At 44.4% G+C, this 16,641-nt stretch overlaps 3 protein-coding genes across 3 annotated transcripts in view; 2 read left to right on the top strand and 1 right to left on the bottom strand.

Moving 5' to 3' along the window:
- Window positions 1–4,932, top strand: part of LOC105363304 (dynein intermediate chain 2, axonemal) — a 5,116-nt gene extending 184 nt beyond the window's left edge. The window contains 9 exon segments of the mRNA XM_011500971.1: window positions 258–502; window positions 881–1,139; window positions 2,470–2,723; window positions 2,970–3,129; window positions 3,312–3,504; window positions 3,953–4,088; window positions 4,171–4,314; window positions 4,579–4,761; window positions 4,870–4,932. Of these exon segments, the coding sequence (XP_011499273.1) occupies window positions 258–502; window positions 881–1,139; window positions 2,470–2,723; window positions 2,970–3,129; window positions 3,312–3,504; window positions 3,953–4,088; window positions 4,171–4,314; window positions 4,579–4,761; window positions 4,870–4,932 (1,637 nt within the window).
- Window positions 4,933–6,444: 1,512 nt separating this feature from the next.
- On the top strand, window positions 6,445–14,531 carry LOC105363303 (jouberin). The gene is made up of 9 exons (XM_011500970.1): window positions 6,445–7,334; window positions 8,168–8,429; window positions 8,645–8,998; window positions 9,286–9,868; window positions 10,770–10,915; window positions 11,505–11,852; window positions 12,055–12,210; window positions 12,618–13,075; window positions 13,355–14,531. The coding sequence occupies exons 1-9, from the start codon at window positions 6,445–6,447 to the stop codon at window positions 14,529–14,531; spliced, it is 4,374 nt and encodes a 1,457-aa protein (XP_011499272.1).
- Window positions 14,532–14,822: 291 nt separating this feature from the next.
- Window positions 14,823–16,641, bottom strand: part of LOC105363099 (15-hydroxyprostaglandin dehydrogenase [NAD(+)]-like) — a 7,868-nt gene continuing 6,049 nt past the window's right edge. The window contains exons 4-7 of the mRNA XM_011500694.1: window positions 16,423–16,529; window positions 15,832–16,005; window positions 15,486–15,640; window positions 14,823–15,388 (exon numbers count right to left, since the gene is read on the bottom strand). Coding sequence (XP_011498996.1) covers window positions 15,250–15,388; window positions 15,486–15,640; window positions 15,832–16,005; window positions 16,423–16,529 — 575 coding nt within the window. The 3' untranslated portion in view covers window positions 14,823–15,249. The remainder of the gene's footprint in view (window positions 15,389–15,485; window positions 15,641–15,831; window positions 16,006–16,422; window positions 16,530–16,641) is intronic.

The following is a 16,641-nucleotide window of genomic DNA, read 5'->3' as shown; positions in this document are numbered from 1 at the left end:
CTCACGAGGTGACGTATCGAGCGACGAGTATTTGCTTGAAAAGGACCCTTCTCAATCTGCATATTCTCAATTGCGCTTTCGAATTTTACGACATATCCGCTAATGTTTAAAAAAAGCCATTGAAATTCTCTGATTAACTAAATTCTCGGTGTTTTTTTTTTTTTTTTGTATGTGTAACTTGTGACTTGTAACTTGTAACTTGTAACTTGTAACTTGTACCGCCCACGTTTTTCCACTAAATACACGATATTACTTAGAAAATGACTTGAGTTGCCTAACTGCCACTGCACATCCTGCTAAATTCCCATATCTCGTATTAGCTTTATTGATTTTGCATTAGGTGAACACGACAACCGCTGTCTTTAAAAACAGCGGGATGCTTCACGTGGAAGGCGGATGGCCCCGAGACGTTAACAAGGACGACCAAGAACAAACGATTCGTTATCGCCGAAAAATTGAAAAAGATGAATTATACGTTCACACTCTGCTTCAACTTTTGCCGGTAAACATACCATACGTGGCCACTCCTATTCTTCCTCGTACCATACTATTCCAGATAATCCTCGTCGTCTCTGTGCGTCTATCTGTACGTCTAAGGCTCGAGTCAATTTAAATTAATTCATCGATTATCCATCGATCGTTTAAATCTATCGATAAAAGATCGCTCTTTAGTAAGGATAAGCTCTGGAACGATAGCCCCTTACACTGGCGATTAATCAATATTTGGTTTTTTTTTTTTTTTTTTTTTTTTTTTTTTTTTTACGAGGAACGATAATCGACAAACGCGCGCGTCAGGCAATTTTTGAAAAACAAAAAGATACATTACCAAGGACCGACGCTCCTCCATCAAAGGCACAGCCACATCCTTAACCAATTTCAGCAAATGGAGCACTGCGTACTGCAAAACAACGGCTGCAACATCTACCAGCAGTACTTCGAGGACACGGATGTGACAGACCTCGTGGAGCGGACCTTCTGCCGCACGCTGAACGTGTACCGGGACCCGCTGCCGGTGAAGCGTCCGATCTCCCACATCTCCTGGTCACCGGATCACGGGAGTAAGCTAGCCGTCAGCTACTCTAGCACCGACTTCAAGAAGCTCGTCGATTACAGTCCCATATCCTACATTTGGAACATCGGTGGGTATCGACGGATTTGGAGGGTTCGATGCCCGAGTCACGTGACTTCAGCCCTCGGGCGGCTCGGATGTCAGACGCGGGCATTTATTCCCTTCGCAAACTCATGCAAATGTCCAGCCAAGTTATGGAAATAAAGCGATTTAAATGCTACGACGAGGTTGCGGCAATCGGGCGTGGATGGATCGATGGCATTCTGGATGATTGTGTAGGAGACTACGCCATCTATGATAAGATTACCGCGTCGTAATTCTAATCACCAGCGGATGGAACAACGTCTTGCAAATTTTACAATGAGAATTTTTTGCAGGCAGCATCGATCTTCTCACCTCGGCTCGGCTAGACAATTGCACCTTATGTAATTTATCGTTCGCCTTAATATCGAAGCAATTTTTTTCATTTTACTCGACCACCTCACCGATCCTTTCCTTCTGTCAATCATTCACGTGGACAATATTCTACAGGGCTTGTCTGAATATTGCAATTATTATATGCAATTCAATTTTACATACATGAAATAATAAAGAATAAAAGAATGAAAGAAAAAATTCGACTAAAGTAAAGAGGCGCATTCAATAATCCTTCGAGTTTCATTGACGTGGATTATAATATTAAAACTGTCAAATTTCAATTTGTTCATTAAAGAAATTCCTGTTTTTTCGTTTCAATTTTGGTTTTGCTTATTTTTGGTTTTTTTTTTTTTTGCTTTGTTTTTTTTTTCTGAAAGAAGTACACGCGTGAGAGATGAAGCACTCACATCTTTACATCTTTAGAATAATAATGAGATTTGATGATCGATAATTGCTTTCTAGAGTTACAGAGTTCCGGTACAATTTTATAATAAGGTAATATTCGTATTAGTATGGAGAATTAATTATATTATTATTATTATTATTATTATTATTATTATTATCATTATTTATTTATTTATTTATTTATTTATTTTTCTTTTTTAATTCAATGCATTTAATAATTAACCATTGCTCTGAAGGGATTTATTCATTCGAATGATGCTCATCGGTGGCAAGATAATTTTTAATTACTTTCTCTTTTTAATTAATTTAGTGCAACAAATGCAATGAACAATGTGAATAATCGAAAGATTGAAAAAAATGCCGATTAAAATGTAATGGCGAACGATTTACATTATTTTAACGGCTTTGCTAAGTTTATATTAGAATTGCAGAAAAGTATGAATTGAAGGGAAAATGATGACAATCATGAGGATTACGATGATCACGGCCTCTCGATTATGAAAATTACAAATAATATAATATCCGATGAATACAAATATCACCCATCCCGACTACTGAATTTCCATCCTTCCATCCAGATAATCCCAACAAGCCACTTCTTACGCTCGAGCCGTTCTGTCCCATGCTGGTGCTCGAATACAACCCCAAAGACAGCAACATCCTCGCGAGTGGCCTACTAACCGGTCAGGTCGCCATCTGGGACATCCGAAAGAGCGTGACGCCGGTGTCGATGAGCCCCGAAGAGATCAGCCATAGGGATCCTTGCAGCAAGGTTCTTTGGATAAACTCCAAGACCGGCACGGAGTTCTTCAGCGCCTCCAGGGATGGCCAGGTTCGCATTTCATCCTCGTCGTGAGTTCTCGGCCCTTCCGATCAATTCGCGTTCCCTTCAAACTAGAGCCATGAAACAGATTCCCATAATCTGTCTCGTTCGCTCACATTGTCCCCGGATGGTAGCCTAATTGTACAAGCCGCTAATTGACCGATCTGCTTATCCCCGCAACCCCCATCCTCTCCATCGACACCACCACCATCACCTCCCTCCAAATCCTCCTCTCCCTGAATCGTCAACATTTAGATCAAGTGGTGGGACACGAGGAAGTTGAAAGTGCCCCTGGAGACGCTCGTGATTGACTTGGAGAAGCCGGACGAGCAGGATCTCGACCGAGCGATCGGCGTCTCGGCTCTGCAGTTCGAAACGTCCGTCGGCACACGATTCATGTGCGGCCTGGAAAATGGTGAGTCTGTGTTTATTGTTCATTGGGGGCACTGCACTACGTCCCCCCAGCGGATGCACGCATGAAAAGATACGTGCGCGAGCCATTCTCTCCGCTAGCTCGTCCGTCGTCTCCGTGACTAATTGCTCGCGAGCGTGTCTGTCTCTACGTAACTTTAAAATTCCGATGATTTAATGACGCAGGCGTTGTGATATCCGGGAACCGGAAGGGAAAGCTGGCCTCGGAGAAGATTGCGCAAAGGTACAAGGCGCAATACGGTGCGGTACTGAGCGTCGAAAGGAATCCTACTTTCCTCAAAAACTTTTTATCGGTTGGCGACTGGACTGCGCGAATTTGGTCGGAAGACTGTAGAGAGGGTAGCATCATATGGACACCGTAAGTACCATCAAATCTGCCATTGGTCCATCATGGCATTGCATGGGCTTGGGCATATCGAGCGAGGCTGCGATAACGTATAATGCTACCGCGGATAATGCACGGATAGTACTTTTTATTATTTCGTAGGGGCGCTGAACACATTGCTTTTGATGTATCGATGTCCGTTAATGGGAAAGCGATGGAAAAGCTCCCCTACGATGAATTAGAATGTGCATGGAGGATTTTATCTCCTCATAAGGCAGCTCCTCATAAGCTCATCCTAATGTTGATTTATCGCTTTTGCCAAACAACACTTCCTTCTCCTTGATAATGCCATAATAGACATAAAGGGTGGAAGGGGATGGGGAGGGGGGAGGGGGAGGGGGGAGGTAGGGGAGAAAAAGAATAGAGGAAAATAAAAAAAGCGTTGACAAAGTCTTTAACCGACAAAACATTTTCGGCGCAGAAATTACGGTGTGCTTCTGACCTGTGGTGTATGGAGCTCGAAAAAGTACTCCGTCTTTTTCCTCTCGAAGATCGACGGCACCTTGGACGTCTGGGATCTGCTCGTCCAGCAGGATATGCCGGTCTTGAGCGTGAAGGTGTTACCTCGTCCCATTGTCACGTTTCCTCCTTCCCGTTCATCTTTTCCATTTCATCTTTGCCCATTCGTGACTTACGCAGGTTTGCGACGAGGCGCTGACTTGCATGAAGACGCACGAGGGTCCATTACTCGCGGTTGGCAGTCGCAACGGCTCCGTTTACATGCTCGAATTCTCGAAAAGCCTCATCCACAATTACAAGAACGACAAGATCCTACTGACCGGCGTGAGTAGGCTCTTTTACTCCAGAACGCGACTCTATTATTTTCTTGCATTAGTTACCTCTTAAGCCGATTTCGCCAATCAACATGATTGGTCGATCCTATGTGTCGTGGATAACGAGCGAGAGGTCCAATACGTCATTGCCAACGTCTCTGTACCTTCGTTGTCTACGATTATACAACGATTATAGCACGCGTTGATAATAGTAAGTCATCGTTATTATGTCAGTATTATTAATCGAGGGCGTACGATGTTTCATGTGGCGCAGCTCTTCGACAGAGAGAGTAGAAGGGAGAAGGTTATCGAGGCGAAGAATCGGGAGTATCGGCTCAAGTTGAAGACTATACGCCAGGAGTCGGATGTAGAACCGGTTGTCAAGAGGCCCATTGGCGATCTCAAGGATCCCGTCATTCTCCAATGCGAAAAAGATTACCAGCTAATAATCAATGATGTAAATAGCATTTTATTCGTTTTATCGACGGCCGGCGAATGTCTTTTCAACTCTCGTCGACCCTTTCAATCGGCCCGAGTAACCCAGAAAAAAATTCGACTTTTTCAGGAATTAGCGAGGCAAACAGCCGTGCAACAGGAAGAGGCCTGTCTCAGTCCACTGGACACTTAAGCCAGCCAGGCGAGATGTCGACGAGCACAAGAAGAAATTAGTTAATTTTTAAAATAACTGACATCGAGTATTGTACATTGTTTCACAGAGATTTTACAATTGTACGAAATGTAAAGGAGAAGTCTTGATATAATAAATCACATACACCCAATTACTCTCTATCTGCCGACAAAAAGACCAAACCAAAACAAAAAACCAAAAAAAAATAAAAAAAAGAACCAAAAAAAAAAAAAAACAAACATAAACAAAAAGCAAAAAAAAAAAGCAATAAGAGCGAGAAAGACGAGGTAAAGCGCCGGCGCCTAGGTGGCCCGATAGAACTTCAAGATTTTAGCGCGGATCTAAAAACTTCTAAAAAGCCTTCTATTATTTATCGCATGTGATCACGGCATCGTAAATAAGAATCGCAGTGCGATCGATGCCGTATCCGTCGTCTCTCAAAAAGCCCGCGCTTACCTCGTCGGTCGACAGATTGATCGCCATTCGCCCGGTGGATGAGACACGTGGATGAGACGCGGGGAAAACAGAGACGGTTGGCCCTTTCTAGGTCATCGATTTACCATTAATTGCCGCCACCAGTCTCGTTCCGGCTAAGGCATATTTGCAGTAGGCAAGTCGCCGATCATGTTGATCAGTCGGCGATCATGCAAATTAGCCAGCGCCGGGCAAAAAATCCCGAGGACGACACACGAGCCGAGGCCAGCGTAGCGGAAGGGTCGGGGTACACCCCCACCCCCCATCCCCCAACGGCTCGATCGTGGCCCTTCGTTAGGGGCGGTGATGGTAGGGGAGTGCAGTTACGAAGCGAGCCGCCGTAGCCGGTGGAGCTCGCGCTTGGATCGATCGATAGGCCTCGTGGTGACTCGGCGCAGGCAGCGGGTGCCACGTCCGGCCGAGCACCTGCCGCAGACACTCCGTTGGCAACGCGAGGGAAACACTTGGATGCTAGGTGTGCTCGTGGCTCTTTCGGGTTATTCGGGTAATTCCCGAACGTGTCGAATCCACGCTCTTACCCGTACGCTCTTACCGGTGCAGCGAAGCTCGGCGCGCGTCCTCAGCGGCTGGGACGTCGTTTCCTCGTGCTTGTTCGGCTTGTGCGCCGTAGATCGTTTACGGTCGATCGATAGGCTCGATGGCCGATTACGCGGTGGCGTCGGTAAGCCAAAGTTTCGAGTGTGCGTGCCCGTGTTGAATCGTGGAGTTAGGAAGAGGAGGAGGAGGAGGAGGAGGAGGAGGAGGAGGAGGAGGAGGAGGAGGAGGAGGAGGAGGAGGAGGAGGAGGAGGAGGAGGAGGAGGAGGAGGAGGAGGAGGTGGAGGAGAAGAAGACAAAGTCCTGGCTGAGATGGTAGCTAGCAGGTGGTAGGATTCATACGCGCAAACGCTCCTTTTCCATCGAATAAGAATGCTGGTGGCGGCGTCATTTGGACGTGACACGCTCGCTCGGCCGATTGTTGGGCGACGCGTTCGGCGAGTTTCGGATCCGCCAGGGATCGATAAATGCCGCTTGTAAACATGGATCGACAGCAAAATCGATCCAAGGAGTCGAGATCGCGAGCCTCGAGGAAGGGAATATGGAGGAGGGCTGGTGCCGCGGCGGGCTCGGACGAGTCGTCAGCCACCGATGAGAAATCGGACGAAGAGTTGGATAATACGGGCTCTCGAATACGGCTGTTCCGAGAAAAGAGAAAGGGCGCCAAGTCATCGACGAAGAGTCGTCGTCACGAGGAGGCGGAAGTGTCGAGGGAACCGGCGAAAGCGTCCCAGCCGCCGAGGGAGTCGAGCATCGCTCAGTCGATTAAGAAACGTTTCGCCTTCTTCCGACGATCGGAGAACGTTAAGTCGACGGAGGACGTCGAGGCGGTCATAATCGATAATGACGAAGCTGGTGAGCTGGTTAATCGAGTGGTCGATGTGGTCGTGGACGTGCATCGGGAGAATGGAGAGAGAAGGAAAGAGATGGAGGATAAGGGACGAATCGGCGATGGCTCGAGCGATTCGTCCTCCAGTAGGAAGAGTCTCGTGTTAAAGTCATTGGACCTGATAGAGGAGTTTCACGAGGAGCGGATCGCGGGTACGGAATCAGCGAACAGTCGACTGTCGGGGGAGTCGGAGGCGGAGAGTGAAGTCGATGTGCCAACGAAGGGGGAGAGCGAGGGGTCGCTCGAGGAGCCGACGAGCGACGTTCTGCCAATGTCCGGGGCCGAGTCAACGCGTCGACGAAGACGCTGGGACAAGTCCGAGATCGCTGCCGGTGATCTCGTGGAGGACCTGAAGAAGCCGCGCAGGCGGCAATGGGTCATGGATGCCACGGGTACGGAGTCGCGCAAAAATGTCGGAGGCAGAAAAGATCTCGTGTCCAAGCGATCGACCACCGTCGTGACCACGACGCCAAGATCAGCCAAGTAAGCCGAGTTTGTTTGAAACTTTTATGTTGTGCATATATATATATATATATATATATATATATATATACGTTTATGTAGAAACTAGTATCTGATAATCCAAGTATTGTTATTAATAAAAATCGATTGCGCTTTCTTATACTTTTAATGCGAGCGGCCCGCATTTATGGACTGAGCTTTACTTAGGTTGACGTATAACTACGGCATTGGACTGCTTGCTATTTTATTTATTTGCATGCAAAATATTCTCTCTCCTAAATTCAACCTGACTTTTGTCGGTTAATTTTACGATGAAAGCTGTGATAGTGCGTTAGACTCGATTGCGAGGTAAAATATTTAACGATTGATCGTTCTTTTGTGGTTCCGATAAGAAATCTAGATTAAATTAACGAGGGTGACTGGCCAATTCATTAGAAGGATTAAAGTGTCATTGATTTTTGTGAAGGCTGCTCCTCGATTTAATTGTATGAATTTATCAAGATGGTTAATATGACAGAGCGATAGGAAACTTCTTATACCGTGATAACGGCAAGACTATATACTAATGAATCTTAATAGCTTATCGATCGACTGATTATACGCATATTTTATTTCCACGTTTCATTGAATTTTATTAGGAGTTAATAATGTTGCGAAATAATTTGGACGCAAATAAAAATTGACTGACAAGAGCCGATAAGGCAGTTCTCAATGTTTACATTAGCGAAGCATGAAAAATGGTTGTGTAATTGTGTATTATTCGAGCGTTGAATAACGGTGATAGTGCTTGCGCGCGCAGCTTTTAACGATATATTTACTAAAATTGATAAACAGTCGTCGTGTATAATGAATAGTAAACCATTGGGAAGAGTTTGGATGCCCAAAGCAGCGCCCAGATCAAAAAGCAAACGGAGAGATCATCGTCAAGCATTCGACAACGAGGTTTTCTCATACGATCACGACGAGGTCCTGCGAATCGAAACGATTAACGACTCCAGTCCTAAAATCAAAATCGGCAACCTTAACCTAGAGCAGATAGAGAACGAAGTGTCGACTTTGAGCAACGATGAAGATAACGCTGCGAGCGATTCAATGTCTAGAATTGAGAAAGTACAGGTAATATTTAGAAATTTGCTTCTGAGTGATGGTATTCTTAACGTATTGAAATAAAAAGAGTACGACGATATCGTGCATTCGTCTAGCCTAACGATAAACTTCCACGACGTGAGCGGCTTAATTTATAATTTATAAATGTTGGCAACAAGTCGGTTAAAATCAACATCATCCTAGATGTGCGAATGTACAAATCATTGATATTAATTTTGTTTCAGGAGCATCAGCCGCTGACTGCCGACGAAGATGACGAAATGTCCGACACGACGAGAGACGACGAATCGTCGATGGGAAGTAGCGAGTCGCTGGATTTCGTTGGGAGAAAAAGTACGGCGAGAAGACGCCCCCCGAGTGGCCAACAAAAATTGTCGGCTAACGAAAGATCCGTGGACAGAGAGGAGCCGGAGGATATTGACGAGGCGGAAGATGAGCAGGAGACGATATTGAACGTCATCGAGAAGAAATCTGTACGATCGTCTAGCTCGAGTAAAATTGAAATAATCCCGCGCAATTTTTTTGGGCGAAAATCGAGTGAGGAAACGACGATAACGACGTACGAGGACACGAGCACTGTACGTAATTCGGAATTATATTGTCCGAAGCAGGACGAATGTATTAGGACATAATAATGTAGAATGTTTATGGGCTTAGACGCAATATGTTTGCTTAGGAGTAAAAGAGCCGTTTGAGTCAGCCAGCTGTCTCAATCCGTAATAATGATAACGAAGCTCAAACTGTAGTATAGTAGTTGTCAGTTGTATCGTAGAGAGTGACAATCGATGATAGTCCTAATTGATGAAAAATGCTAAAGCAAAGGTGGCGTCGTGAAACTCAAAGTTTTTTCATTTTGGTTTTTCAGTCCCGGCGGGGATCGCGGCACTCGCGATCGAGGGGGCAGCAAGTAAAGCCAGCGGGACAGAAAAGGAGCGGCAACGCGATTGAGAGCAGCTCGCGGCTGAAATCCAAGACAACGAGCTCGTCGACACGGAACTCGACCGAGGAGTACTCGAGTAATAGAAGGAAGGCTAAGCCGAAAGCGAGGAAGCGGCACAAAAGAAAGGATAATCGACAAGAACCAGAAGGGGACAGAGACGAGGATATTAAATACACGTCAATATGGATTCATCGCTCGGATATGCTCGAGGCCGATTACGTCACGAGGCATCCAATGGTAAAGGTGCACATAGTCAGTCAAGAAACCGGCGAGTATCTAAAGTCGCGCAACAAGGAGAAAAATGCCATCGACTTCTTACAGCCGATTATAACGGGAAAATTCGACTTCAAGGAGAAGCGATCGATGCTGCCGATTTGGGATGAGGAGCTGATATTCGAACAAGATTTTCAAGATCTGCTTAGGGAGGGCAGAAGTGCCGCTCTCGTATTGTTCGAGATCGTCGATCTTCTCAATTACTCCGAAGCGAGTGTGTGCTACGATCAATTTGGTTAATACGACAATTCTTACGTGTTCCTTACAATAATAATCATAATTCGATAGGATTGGTCTGTCGTTGATTTAATGATTAAAATTAATTCGTTTCGTATGCAATATTTTCATTGGCCATTGGAGCTTGAGGGCTCACAATCATACGTTCATCTTTATTTATTAAACGCAAGCTGATTTATCGATTAATCCAAGCCACTATTGGCACGAATTTATTAATCACTGCTCTGGATTGATGACAAATGCTGAAAAATGCTTTCGTTACATCTAATCGATATAAATAATCCGACAATAATACGGCGAATATAATAAATATACTAAACAATAAATATACATAAATAATCTAAGAATTAACGCTTATAATTATAATGCTGACGTAGTAGTTACATTTGCAAATACATTTTATTCGTAGTGAATTGATGCGATTGAACGGCCATTAAATTTAATAATTTTGTAATCTAGTATTATTAATACCGACGCGCAGCATTATCATTCGTCGAACGATCGCGTAAATCCATTACATTACACTTTCGACTTAATCATCGCCACTTATTGTTTATTACACTGGCATTATTAATTCTTCTCTAATATCCTCGCAGTTTTAACGCGCAGCATCAACGAATAAATACGAATGTTGCAAAGAAATCATCAAATCCAAAATCAATCAAAAGCAAAAAACAAAACAAGCTAACAGACAAAAATCCTATCGCTACTATAGACTAAAATTAATTAATACATTGAGAGAATAATTAAAATTAATTATCAGCTAATTAAATGGCACTCGTCGTGCAATGTTAATCTCATTAAAATACCATCGAGTCTTATGACAAACAATATTTTCTCCGTCCATCTCTGCACGTCAATGTTGTTTAATTCGTAACGCAGTGTTGTCATTTTTATAGGCAGAGATGCTTGCTGGTATAAAGTGGCATGGGCTTTCTTGAGGCCAGTGGGAATCAGTGGCGTTCATCATGTTGATAAGAGGCTTCGATTACAGTTGTACAGGCCGAAAAAGAATTTTAGAAAAACCGCCGGGAATCAATGCGAGGTAAAGTATGCGAGTGAGAAATAACTTAGACGCTCTCTAGATTATCATTAAAGGCAAATATTTTCTCGTCCCTCTCAAAACGCTTTTATGTAGAATCCGGAAGGAAGCTTTAATTCCAATTTTTAACATCGATTATGATGATTTGACGATAACGTCGATTTGAGCGACAAACTCGCGCTCTCTCAAACCGCCCGCTCTCAAACACAATTCAAGAGAAAAATATCGCCTATAGGACATTCACGGAGACCCGCTCAATAATGATAATCAGGAAGGAATAACACTTGGTAAGGTCTCGCGTCGTGTCGTATCGCAATTAAACGTAGGGGAACTCTTGAATTAAACGACGTGAGAAATAATAAAAAAGAGATCAACGCTCGGTCTCGTAATCTCACATCTCAGCCTACTTTCATTTCATTTTTTTTAAGGCGATTTTTACGGCACAGTTGCGAAATTCGTAATTCACTGATGAATTCGAGGCTTACGCGAGTCTCCGATTATTCCACAGCATAGCCACGAGCGATATAAATCGCCAAGGTCGTCTCACACAATGCGAGAAAATAATTATAATGAGACAACGTCGTCCCCGTAGGTGTACAGATGGTGGAAGTCCAATAGCAGAAACAAGTATCCGAGTAGCCTGTACGTGAGCTTGAGCGGGGTGGAGCCACCGAAGCTCGAGCCCGTGTTCTACGAGCAGCCGTTGCACCTAGAGGACGTCGGTGGGTCCCGTGAGGGATCGCGAGTCCCGGAGGAGACGGAGCCGCCGCCGCCCAAATGGTCGCGCCCGGCCACGCAGACCTGTCAGATCCCCAACGAGAGCTTCGTCGAGTTCGAGGCCAGCGAGAACGGCTGCTTTCACCTGGCCTTCAGCAACGACGGCAAGTACCTGGCTTGCGTGCTCTCCGAGGAACACGATTATCCGATCCTGGTGTACAAGGTGCGAGCGCTAGCTGTTGACGAGTGTCGTGCCCGTCTCCGCGCTATCGACCATCCCCGAGTCGTCTTAGCGTTTAAGCGCGCGTGCCCCTAGATCCCCCTTTAGGGTCTCCTGGAACAACTCCTATTCATTAATTAATTAATATTAATTAAGTAATATCGCGTGGCGCTCACATCGCCACTTTACGTTTCAACGTTCACAGGTTCACGATGGGAGTATTCACGTGCGATTTCCCGGCCATAAGAGCTTCATCTATTCCTTAGGATGGGCGCGAGACGATCGTTTTCTATTGTCAGTGTCTTCCGACCGGACCGCGCGTTTCTGGAACGTACGGGATAGAATTATCGAGCATATCCAGGTAATTATCCAAACTTGCAAAATCATCAGGTAGAACAGGCTCGATTGCATCGGCCGAACCAAGTATCCGGCCCCATTATGGATTTATCGTTAAACGTGAACGTATTAGCGTATTTGGTTCGCGTTCGATATTATGACGGTGGCCATTTTGTCGTCACAGCTCTCATCGGGGCTATTAATTTTATCGCTTACAATGCCTTGGGAATTGCAATCGCAAAAATTTATTATAAAGTGCACGGTAAATTGTAACTATTGGTTAATCGTTCGGCATAGCTACATAAACTTAGTAAATGCTTGCCAACTACCAATTCTACCCTCGCTATACTCCGCTATACTCGCCTCCTTCCCATCCCTCTCCAATACCCCCGTCACATCTTCATTAACATCTTCTTCTACATTGCATTCGAGTCCCTGCCACATCCGTCTTACGTCTACTGCGGCAAATTCTCAATGGAGGTCACCGACTACATCGTCACCGGCTGTTACGACAAGGTGGCTCGCGTTTGGGCACTCTTGCCGTCCGGCGATAACGAGGGCTACGAACTTGTCCAGGAGCTCGAGATTCACGAGAGCTTCGTCAACAGCGTCTGCCTCCAAACCGAGAACGACACGTTCTTTACGGGCGACGGCCTCGGTGTGATTGTCGCCTGGTTTGCCAAGAGAAGCCGCAAGTCGCCCATTAGAAAGGAGTGGCAAATTATGCGCAAAATAAAAATTCGGGAATTAGAGGGCGTGCCAATCAACACGATTATTTTGCATCCATTGGGATCTCGGCTGCTGGTGCATTCGCGAAATAACGGACTGAGATTGATGGATTTACGTAGTGGCACGGTACTTAGGAAATTCGATGGCCTGACGAATCAAAGGTATAAATTGGCTAGTGATTTTCTATGTGAAAATAAGCGACGACGTTCTCCGCGTCAACTCTGATTGACAATCGAACCGTTTTAGCGTCATTGCCGTTATTATCGTCACCGGTGTCGTATTGTTCGCGACTGGAGTGACGCGAAAACAATGGTAAGGCTGTTGTGCCGTGTTGGTTCGATTGGCAATCACAGTGCGATTATATCGGTAAATATGTCGCTCGAATCGTACCGATGTACAATTCTTGGTTCAAACGCCTGTAAACTGTTATCCATTCGCAGAATCCAAATAACGGCCTGTATCTCACCCTGTGGCAGTCTGCTGTTTTGCGGGAGCGAGGATGCGACCTTGAGCGTGTGGAGCTTGCAGAGCGGCAAACTTTTGGCGATTTACGAGATGGGGATTGAGGGAAAAGCCGTGACCTGCGTCGATTACCATCCCAACGATCATCTACTGGCATTGGCAGTCTGGGGTGCGCCGGTGCCTGTAAAGATTATGAAATTCGATCGCGAAGCCGAGGGTAAAAGCGTAGGATTGAAGCTCACGGCTACGACGGACGACACAGTGCCCGCGAGCTTCGATTCGAAATTAAGCAGCGAGCCGACGTCTCTTAAGAACGGAGGGGGAAATTTAGAGCTAATGCCAACGAGAAGTCGGAGCTCGTCCATTAAGAGCGGCTTATTAAGGGGACAGGAGGTTAACGATGATGTTAGAGTGCGTCTGACTAGGGCTCAAATAAGGGCAAACGAGTCGAATCTCAAGGCGAAGAGCTTGACAAGGCTGAATGGGATAATCGAGAAGATCGACCGTATTCTTATGTACGCTACGACACAAAATTCACCGGATGTAGATGTGGAGTCAGCACGCGACTCGTCCATATTTACGGTCACGGGGGTGAGGGAGGCGCGTGATAAAGCAATGGAAACCATTGAGCTGGAAGAATTGAGGAGCCAAAATGAAAAGAGCAGGAGCGAACCACGAGCCTGGAGAAAGCATCGGCATAGATCGCGAAGCGCGAGGAACTCCACGTCGGCATTGCATAAAGAGATCGAAGTCACTAAAGCGCTTTCGGACAGTGCCGCTTTCAATCGTAAAGTTTCGAGATTCAGCGACGAATCGTCAAATTCAAATCGGTCCGCGCACCATAAGAAGAAGCTCGTAGTGGAGAGATTGGAGTTGGACAGGATTGACGGCGTCGAGTCGACGGATGAGTCGGGATTTAAGGATTCATTGGGCACGATTGTGGATGGGAAGGAGGAGTTTCCTAGCGAGGAGATTTTGGATATAGAATCGCTGAGAAGTGATGACACTTATGTGGTCGATAAAGTGAAGAATAACTCGGCCGAGAGCGCCGATCGACATGATCTTTCGGACGAGAGCAATGCGACGTTTATTATAGAAAGTGACATTCCAATTGCAAAACCTCGTAAGAAGTTCGGTAAAGTCGTGGTGATGTAAATTCACACCCACCATTGCCAAGCCAAATGGACATACAATTTTTTTCTTCTTTAAAAATGCAAAGCAGTATTAGTAGCGATAGTAGATAGCGTTGGTTATTTATTGACTTTGATAGTTTGGATCGATGCTAATGTAAGATCTTAGCTAACGCTCGTACACGTATCGCGTATTACCCAAGATGTACAATTGACGACGAATAGATAAATTAAAGAAACGAATATGTTAATTTTTGTTTGAAAAAAAGAATAGAGAAGAAAAGAATAGAAAAGAAAAGAAAAGAAAAGAAAGAAAAAAGAAGAAATAACAACAATAATATCATATGTATCTGTATTAAAGATTTTTTTGCCAATAATGTTACAAGACAATTGCTACAAACAACGATTTTTAAAAATCCATCATACAATTACGAAATATAAAAATCCATTGGACGGTCGCAACGGCATACGCAACGCCTTAAAAGTCATAACTTTTCACTCGCTTTTTAATAACATTAATGTCGATCGTACCATTGAGGTGCTAAAGCCATGACTGTAGCCGTTAACAATATTAGCGTTTCAACTGTTACACAGCATTGATATTGTACGCATACGAACCTACTTGGGTTTCGTGTTTACCGTTCGTTGAATAAGTGTACCAATTGAAATTATAACTTAAGCTTTCTTTCTCAATTTAATAAATATTATGAAAGTTTTATACATAACGTGCCTTCTCACATTCATTACACTAAAACTCTCCTTTCCTTGTAAGGCTGTGGATCGGCAATGGCGTACGCCGGCTCGTCATCTTCCGAAATCCATATGTCCCCAGCCTCTGCATTCTGTATCATCTTGATGACTGCCGTGCCGACATTCTCCGGCCTGAAAGTAAAAAAACAACAAAAAAAAAAAAAAAACAATTCGTACAATACCGAGCAATATTCGCGCAATTTTAATATGGATAAACGTCACCGCGTACTGTTGGATGTATTTTGAGCATTCGAAAATTTCTATCAGATACTTGTCGGAAATGAACTTGAGGGTTTCTTCTCTCAAATTGTGATGTAAAAAGCTGGATTCCGTGAGACCTGGACACAGAGCCATCACTCGAACCCCGAGATCTTCGTAATGGTCCTGGACGTGCGTACGATCACACAAAAATAATCCATAATAAGTATTACAAAGTACAAAGCTTCCCGCTTATTTCCATTTCATCATCGATTAAACTCAATCAATCGATCGCTACTTCTCCCTCACCCAATGCAATATGTAGATATTTTTGTTTTTAAAAAACTTGATGCTCTTATAATACAAATGTAACTTACCTTCAACGATTTGGTGAAGCCACATACGCCGTGCTTGGTGGCCGTGAAAATTGGGAGCGCAGCCGATGTTTTTAGACCGAATACGGAGGCTACGTTAACGATTGCTCCTCCCTTGCCATTGTGATGATATCCCATCCTGTCGATTCCAATGAGCGTGGAATTAATTACCGCTGTCTAAAAGACAAAAACAAAACAAACAAACAAACAAATAATGATAAGGTAATCATCTCGTGTAATTATTACGGACAGCAATGAATAATTGCGTCTAACGCGAGTGTACACGCCATAATCTCCATTATTTCACCCCCTTGCAATAATACCAATTAAGTAATACATAATTACGTCCATTCTATCGCAATACTCTCAATCGTAAATTATTCAATCGAACCGATGGGACGATATCATAATTGTTCTCTTGGTAAATAAATAATCACCAATTTAATCGCATCTAACGTCAACATTATGATTTGATCGAGGAGTCGTATCCTTAACTCGTGAACATTAAAATACGGTAATAATTCAACAATCGATAGATCATTGTTTAGGTATCGATTAATGTTTATTATTGACGATCGATTGTAATTTACTTACTAAATTGGTGTCGACCATGTGTTGCGTTCGGAGTTCATTGACAAGATTTACACAGTTAACGAGTATGTCGACGCTACCTTGCATTCCAACAATTTCATCGTATCGAGCTAGAAAAGAGTTAGATTTCTACGACTATTGTCTATGGTTGCATTACTATAGTCAATTATCGGATATTTTTTTAATAGAATTGGTGGCTGTCGGGGGGAGGGGGGAGGGGGT

Source organism: Ceratosolen solmsi, unplaced genomic scaffold, assembly GCF_000503995.2.
Source record: "Ceratosolen solmsi marchali unplaced genomic scaffold, CerSol_1.0 scaffold27, whole genome shotgun sequence".
Lineage (NCBI taxonomy): Eukaryota > Metazoa > Arthropoda > Insecta > Hymenoptera > Agaonidae > Ceratosolen > Ceratosolen solmsi.
The sequence above is the reverse complement of the archived record's forward strand: the minus strand, read 5'-3'. Positions and strand labels throughout refer to the sequence as shown.